This window comes from Pundamilia nyererei, unplaced genomic scaffold, assembly GCF_000239375.1.
Source record: "Pundamilia nyererei isolate P.nyererei 1_Seehausen unplaced genomic scaffold, PunNye1.0 scaffold00243, whole genome shotgun sequence".
NCBI lineage: Eukaryota > Metazoa > Chordata > Actinopteri > Cichliformes > Cichlidae > Pundamilia > Pundamilia nyererei.
In genome coordinates this window covers 592,646-600,953 of record NW_005187644.1, presented here as the reverse complement: position 1 = coordinate 600,953, position 8,308 = coordinate 592,646, and the positions used below count along the sequence as shown (strand labels likewise).

The following is an 8,308-nucleotide window of genomic DNA, read 5'->3' as shown; positions in this document are numbered from 1 at the left end:
ATTACATCAGGGAAGAATCCACTCGGAACAACACCTCTGGGCGGAAGCTGGATTACATCGCGGATCAGTTGGCTGCGGTCGTGAGGTCTCAGAATCTGCTCTGTGAGCAAAAGACTGAAAAGACCACGGAACTGAAGGTAAATAACATCATGGAGAAACTCACAACTACCCAACGGGAGATTGAGAGACCAGTGTCGGTGTTAAAAACAGCTTGAAATTCTCATGAGTTGTTTGTAAAAGAAAAATCACCATTATAATAATGCGTAGCCTCATTCCTCAAAGAGTATGAGGCAAGCCGTCAGGCAAGCCTGATCTGTGTACAGTGGGGCGCTGCTGACCTTAACTGAGGATATTGTCAGGTGTTGAAAGGAATACTTGGAGGACCTCCTTATCCCAATGACATATCTTCTATAGAGGAAGCAGAGGGGGATGACTCGTCCATCACAGGGGGGTGAGGCCAATGAGGCAATTGAACAACTTCTTGGTGGCAGAGGCCCTGGGGTGAATAAGGTTTGCCATGAGTTCCTGAAGGCTCTGGATGTTGACATTGACAGCTGCAGAGTCTGATGTGTTAAACATGAAACAGGAAGTGTTGATCTGAAATATGCTCAGAATGCAGCTGTGTCACAGGTTCATCTGGCTGGACTGTCAAAGTGACAGTGTAGCATGTGCGGACTAACATCCAGTCTGAGTGCAGATAACATAAAGTGTGAGCTGTAGTTAGGCTGGCAATCCTCACATCACAGAAAGGTTTGTGTGAAGAATAATAACGATGCCAAGATTTACTGAACAGTTTCATGTTGGCAAAATTATGATGACTGCAGACACCTGTCTGGTGGGTTAGGATTAGCGGGAGTTCAAAGCAGCCACTCCAGTGCAAAAGATCAGCGACTCCATCTACTCATTTTCTGCTATTTATTTGTGTTGTGGGCTTCGACAAAGATAACCTTTCAGAAATCTCAACTAAATCTAGTAAAAGCAACAAAAATTATTAGTCACTACAACTTCTCGCATCTAGATGATCTGCATCACTCCAGAAATTTATCTTGAATGAGTACTGAAATTCCTCCGTATCAGACGGTCCACAAACAAGTTTGATTCTTTTCTTTTATTTAAACAAATTAAAATAAAAGGCACATAAAACATTGGAAATATGTTTACATAATTATTCTCAATGGACATACATTTAAAAAAATGTAGGAATGTTTTACCTTTCTGCTAATCAGAAAGCCTAATCTTCATATATACAAAAATTACCACTGTTAATGTTCTAATACAAAAAGGATTTATAAAAGTTTTTTTTCCTTGTGTGTCATAACTAGCATGTCTTCTGAACTAAATGGTTTATACAAAGATATACATTCATTTGCCTTCACATCTGCCAAATTACAAACTTCACCAAAAAACAAAAAACTCAAATAATTATTTGGCCAAACAAATTGTTTTTCATATTAGGCTGGATTACAAAGTGAAACCACACAGAGAAATGTCAATGATACGTTAACAGGAGCATGCGCTTTTAAAGATCAATCACTTTGTGTTTCAAGATTAGTCCTTTAGTAGAAAACATTAAGTTCATTATTGTTAGCTTTAAAGAACAAAGCCAAAAACTGGCCATGCAGGACCCTAGGCCATTTGAACTAATGAAGGATTCCTTCACAAGGCTATTCTCTTGCACAGCTTAACTAGAAGAGGAAGTATCAATGTGTGAGAAAAGTCTTGTAAAGTATTTTAGGCACACTTGTTAACCAGCCACTAAAGAAGGACAAATGACACCACATACTAAGCTTTCATCCTGTATGTTTGTTTTTTTTAGTGTTTTTATAAAAAGTCTTCACCCTTCTAATTACCTTCTAATCAACTCATCATCCACAGGCAACATAAAAACAAACAAACAAACAAACAAACAAAAGAACCAGGAAATATATTTTCAACAAATAATGCCATTTAAAATTAAAAGCACCTTCCCTTGTGGACTGTTAGCATACATAAAATGAAATTAATGAGCTAAACAACTGAGTTGACAACATACAGATGAGCCAGGTGAAGTGGGACTGACAGTCATTGTCCAGTTACACCAAACTGGAATGCCCCTCTATGTACCATTGTCCTGTAGTCCCTATATCTTACCATTTACTGCAGGTGCTACGGAGTTCCTACACTGTAAAAGGGTGAAAAACTACAAAATCCAAGTATCAAAAAACTGTATATTCATGTTGCTCAAGACACTCACAGCCAGGAAACATGTTCACCCTTTCAAACAATCAAGCAGACATCTCCAGATGTAATGTGCTCTGTAAACCTATTCCTGCCCAAGAGAGCAGCAGAATATGTGCAAGCTCACAAGTCTCAACTGAAGGGGGCACAAATGAAAATTAAATGGCTGAAACAGCAGGAAAAGGTATGTAAACATTTAGAGTCATGAGCCTGTAACTTCTAAGGGCAACTTAGTGGATGCTGCATGCACATGGTTGCAAATTGTCAAAACCACTAAGTAATAACATCAGTAACACAACACCCATCCTTTAGCATCTTGATCTTTTGTTTACACCTAGGCAAATGTTCTTTATTAATTATCCCAATTATCTAGGTTGCTAGAGTGACAAGAAAACAATAACAACAACAATAAAATAAATAAAATAAGGAAGCATATGAAACCTACAGAGAAAACTCTGCTTTTACACAGAATAAGGCTGTAGTTTATTTCTCTCTTTCTAGCAACAGATAACTTTCCTAAACAAATTACAAACATCGAGAACATTTCTCTGCTGACAGGTTTGATCTGTGCTGCTATAGTTTGATATTACTAACACTGTGCCACGGCTAATGGAAATACAAGCAAGACCTAATGTCCTACTATACTATTGCACTGGGGATTATTCTAGAAGTAATTAATGGCTTCACGTTCAAGCTCTAATTAGTAGCACCATTTGGAGTGGACAACATGTAGATAACTTTGTACTATGACCATTTTCCTATTTTGGTAATCTTAGATGACAGACAACACTCAGTATTCCGTATTGGAGGGATAAGGTATAGTTAAATCCACAAGCATTTGAATAACATTTTTATTATGTTGCGCTTAAAGCACCACACTGGCAATTTTAATTTTGAAACCAAAAAATTAAAAACCAATATAATTAAAAAAATAACCAAGATGTGATTAAGATGCACATTTTCTGCCTTAAGTCAATAGTTTAGCAAAAGTATTGCTTTATCTGTTTACTAATGTTTAGCAACGGTAATAAAAATGATTATCGTTTGCAGTCAATGACTGCTGGAAGTCTTCAACCCATGGACATCACCAAGATGTGGACATCTGCCTAGGTCTCCAGTTTTGTCTTTACTAACTGAAAATATGAATTGACACCAGGTGACTGGTTTGGCCAATGAACATATCTCACTTCTTTTTCTCTTGGGCTGGTTTTGCAGTCTACCTTGCAACCTTATCTATTTGCATTAATAGAAACAGAAAGTATAGTTGTACACTTCAGAATTCATCCTACTAATCCTATCAGAAGCCACGTCATCAATAAACATTTGTGGAAGCTGTACATGCCCGTGCCAAGGCTTTGTTTGACAAATTATGTAGTACGCTTCGGATCTCTTCCTACTATTCTGGTAAATGATAACATTGGTTTTATTTGTCCAAGACAAAACCAAAATGTTTTCTAACCTGGTCTTCTTTTTCTTGAGTGTAACCAATGGTTTGACTCCCACTCATATTGAGGTTAATAACTACCACATGCAAATTCAACATTTGTAATGATGTCCAGATAATTTACCAGCTAAAAATAATCAAAGAAGAGGTGTCACTTTGCCATGAAACTGTTTGTCAGCTGTCTAATTGGGGCCTGTAAAAAAAGCTGCTGTAATTCATAATAGTTAATACAGAATGTATGTAAAAAAAGTCTGCATTTTAATCACATCCTAATTATTTGTCTTAAAATCCAGTGAGATGGTGTACAAAGGGTAAAATTTAAAAAATTGTGAGTGCGTCCAAATGTTTTTTGGACATTTGCAGCTGTATAAAAACTGCAGCAAGTAAAACATGTTTTCCTTTTTAGTGGGATTTTTCTCATAATAAAAATAAAGTGACACCAGGCTTATGTATAAGACTCCTTATTCTCCTTTCTCTCCACGCTGGACGGCCACATCAGTGTTGATGAAGTTTTTGCACCAATAACATGTAGTTAATAGAAAGGCTTTATCTACCATGGGTAAAGGCAATAAAATAGTGTTTTACATTATTGGTTTGAAAGGAAAGAAAAAGAAAAAAGGTCAGTGTAAAATGTCTGACATGTTGACACAAATGATGGACAGTGATGGGATCCACTATCTGCTAAATTAAAAATCTAACCAACTGAACACACCACAGAAACTTTGGGACTGCGCCACTTAAATTTAATGTCTTCTCTTTTGGCTTTCACGTTTAAAAAGTCTTTAAAAAAGCTAAATTTAATGTTTGACTTTTGATAATACCAGGATTTTAACAGGCAAAGCCTAAGTGACATTTTTCAGGAAGCAATACTTTCACCTGTCACGTTCAAATACAAAATAATACAACCCCTCCAAACTTGTCTCCAGCAGTAAGGAATGATTGTGCTTCCAGCAACTTTAACTGTAGAAATTCTACTGTGGAGGGGCGCAAAATTTATCAAAATATACTCCAAATAAACATATCTTGTTTTAACTTTAAAACATATCAAATATAAAATGAGAAGTCCACTAAAATAAAAATCAGCTAAAAAGGACAAAAAAAGAAAAGAAGAAGCAACACAAATATTAAGACATTTCCTAAATATCAGTATAGCATCACACATTATCCATATTTTAAGATGTCCAGTTGCACAATATAATTTTTACTTCTCACTCTGATAAGATCAACAGTGTCTTGTCAAATAACTTGACAATAACGATCTTAAATGGTTTGCCTCCCTACAGTATATTGCGTTTACGGTAAAGACTCCTGCACTGAGTTTGCTCAATGTCAACCATTACAGTAAAATTATACATATTTGTAAAAGGGTAAAATGCAAATACAAAGTAGTTTAACATGGAACAGCTGGAAGTGTAATAACTGCCCAATAATTTAAAACCATGTTTAAGTGAAAGAACCTACTTTTTGGTTTGAGTCTATAGGTGTAATTAAAACTGTTCACATGATCAACTGTGAGTAATACAATTGACTAATACATCAATATTAGCATTATCAAACATTAAAATGGTACAAAAAGTAGAATTCATATTTGAGCAATATACTGGGTCCTGGAAACATTTGAGCGTAATCGTGTGATGACCAGGACACGTTAGCATCTACTGTGTTAGTCTCTTTAAAGGCAACAATTTATTCTCTCTGGTTTTCAGATGAAAAAAAAAAAATCTCCATACTGGTTAAAAGATTCCCCCCTTCTTTTTGAAAATATCATTCATGGGCAAAATTACATTTATAAAATTCTTTGGCTTAAACCTATTTCCACTTCTCCCAAACTATGAAATTACATGTTATCTGGTTAAATGATGACGATGTAACAAATTGGAATTACCTGAGCATGAGAGCTCATTCGTGACGTTGAAAGCAAGCAATGACAGCTCTTTAAAACATGGACATGTAAGACTGGCTCTGCCTTCAGGGATCCAACTAATAGGTTTGACAACTATTTATCAATATTATTGGACATATTATTGGATTTACAGATTTTGCATCAATATGATGTAGGACTGTGGTTTTTCAGGTTCACTGAATTAGGCAAAAAAACAAACAAAAAACAAAAAAACAAAAAAAACAAAACCCAAAACAAAACAACAAAAAAAACCCAACAACTCACAATCAACAAAGTCTTCCCCTATTAAAACATTTCTACTAATGTCCTAAGGTAAAATGCATAAAACAAAATGCATATATATTCTATAAAAGAACAATTTATGTACATGGTAGTACTCTGATTAATTAATTTCTGACCATTGCTAAGTTACAAAAATATGTATTTTCTGTATTAACTAAAAATAAAATTCATAATTACCACATAATGTTGTAATAATGCTGACCTCTGTAAGTAACAATCATTGGTTACCATCTACGTGACACATTAGTTCACCTTTTTATGCCCAGTACACTATCAACTCATTTAGAGGGAGATTTTACTAATATCTAATGGCTTTGTCCGTTATTAGGCAGTTAAAACATCACTAACTGTTACATGAGGAACAAAAGATCTACCAAGGAGGGGAGGATGGCAGAACCTGGGAAAGAAAAGGCATAGACTCCATGGGCCTCATAGCAATATTGAGTGGCCCAGTTATATTCATGGGCATAGGAGTGGTGATAGCTACCGGGTGGGCAATATTCATGTGTGCTGTTGTAGGGATTCCAACAGAGGTCAGGTTCACAGGGCCAGTGATGGTGACAGGGTGCTGCAGGTTAACTGGCGATGTAATGTTAACGGTGCTGGTGGCAGTATTAATCTGAGCTGTGATGGTAACAGCATTGCTGGAATTGACACTGCGGTTCACAGCAGAGGTGTTGACTGCAGAGTTGGTGACAGGTGTCGTAGCCGCAGAGCTGTTGTGTAAGTTGTTGGCATCTGTATTAGAAAAGAAAAAAACAAACAAACAAAAAACACATTTAGGGCTGGTCAGCCTTATAGATACATATTACCCTTTCAAAACAAGGAGACAACAGCCCTCTCAGCTCCTCGGCTGTGGGTGACTGAAAATATCAATACATCATTATCACATAGTGTCAACTGTGGTAATATATTTGAAGAAACCTACCTTTATGAGAGTTGTCAATTAGGACTTGGAAGGAGTTATTTAAAATCTCTCCTACCGTCAACTCACCTGAGGGGTAAATTCAAAAAGCAGGATCAATAGACTAACCAGTTAATTATTGTTAATGTTATAATTAAAAAATTTAAACAGAAACATATTAAGGACATCTTAAGTTCTGCATATTCCTAAGGTTGGACACACACTGCAGTGTAGGTCTTAGACCAGTAATTAGCAGGCCTAGGTAAGCTTAGGATCACTGACTAGTTTCACTCTTGCCCACAGATAATTGGCACATTGCTGGGTCATTTGTGATCCGTTCTCAAAAAGAAAATCTAAATTTCGAAGTCCAGACAGAAATGACAGCTCGGTAATAGCAGATGGCCTGTGATGAAATGTAAAGGAGTGCACATCTACCCCGAGTGCTATGGTCCTTTTTGTGGTTAATTTAATTGATCTACTGATCCTGCTTCATGAAATTTAACCTTACATTAGCAAAATATCTATTATCTACACATGAGAATAGCCTCAACTGTACCAGTGCTTCAAGAAAAAAAATCTCTTTGTACTTAGGTGACATGGTACAACATGAATTAAAACTGGCCACTAATGTTTTGCAGAGGTTATGCTTAAATAATTAGGGATTTCTGCTATTTCTGCTACGGGATTACCTTTTCGTGGCCCTGAGTGGTTCCACTGCCAGTCACTTATGCCTATTCAGAAATACAGACACATATTGGGTTACATAAACAAGGGGAGCACTGCCATTATTCTTGGAATCAACTTGATCAATTAGTCAAGTTGTGTGTAGGTGGGAATGGGGTACAACACCTCGACCAGGGTTTTAGCCTTTCTAGTATAAAATAAAACCAAAATGTTAGTCTCTCAAATTAAACTTTGTGTGTGCGTTTTTTTTTCTATTAGGGTAAGCAAGGCCAAATATATGATTTTCAAATAAATTATAAATGTCTGGGTCTTTGGGTGATTGATTAGCTAGGGCTAAAGAGGGTAACATTCCTCCATCTTGGCCTGTGCTTCGAGGATTCTGACAGTATGACTCATGGTATCAAGTTAAATATGTTGCAAGAATGTCAGTGCTTCTAGAATAAAATTTGGAAACGTGTACAAAACATTCATATTTACTTGTATTTTGTTTTTTCCCCACACTTGTGTTTTAAATTTACAGTTACAGAACAAAAATATTGAAAAATGTGTAGGTTGACATTTAAATCATGGCTTGTCTCTCATTTGACCCAGTTACTTCAAACCTACACTGAATTTTGTTACTACAATATACACATGGTGCATGCTTGTACACCTTTATTCTGTCCATAGAAAGTAGAAGTAAAGAAAGATTTTCCACACTTAAGCTTTAAGTTCCTTTCTATGGTGTTATTTTTGTGCCACTATTCTGAGCGCATGTAAAAAGAAATTTGAGCGCATGTAAAAAAAGGTTTGTAGGTGCAAGTGTTGTATTTTGAGGAGAAATTTATTTTGAAGAAAAGCTGAATTTGAGTGAACAAAATTCATTGCTGCGTGC

At 36.1% G+C, this 8,308-nt stretch overlaps 1 protein-coding gene across 3 annotated transcripts in view; it reads right to left on the bottom strand.

Annotated features, from left to right (window-relative positions):
* Positions 1-5,791: 5,791 nt before the first annotated feature.
* Positions 5,792-8,308, bottom strand: part of vezf1b (vascular endothelial zinc finger 1b) — a 39,700-nt gene continuing 37,183 nt past the window's right edge. Inside the window, exons 5-7 of one of the 3 annotated variants that reach the window (XM_005749370.1) lie at positions 7,440-7,481; positions 6,775-6,840; positions 5,792-6,584 (exon numbers count right to left, since the gene is read on the bottom strand). In XM_005749370.1, the coding sequence (XP_005749427.1) occupies positions 6,217-6,584; positions 6,775-6,840; positions 7,440-7,481 (476 nt within the window). In that variant the 3' untranslated portion in view covers positions 5,792-6,216. The remainder of the gene's footprint in view (positions 6,585-6,774; positions 6,841-7,439; positions 7,482-8,308) is intronic. The other 2 variants (XM_005749371.1, XM_005749372.1) reach the window with 2 other exon arrangements.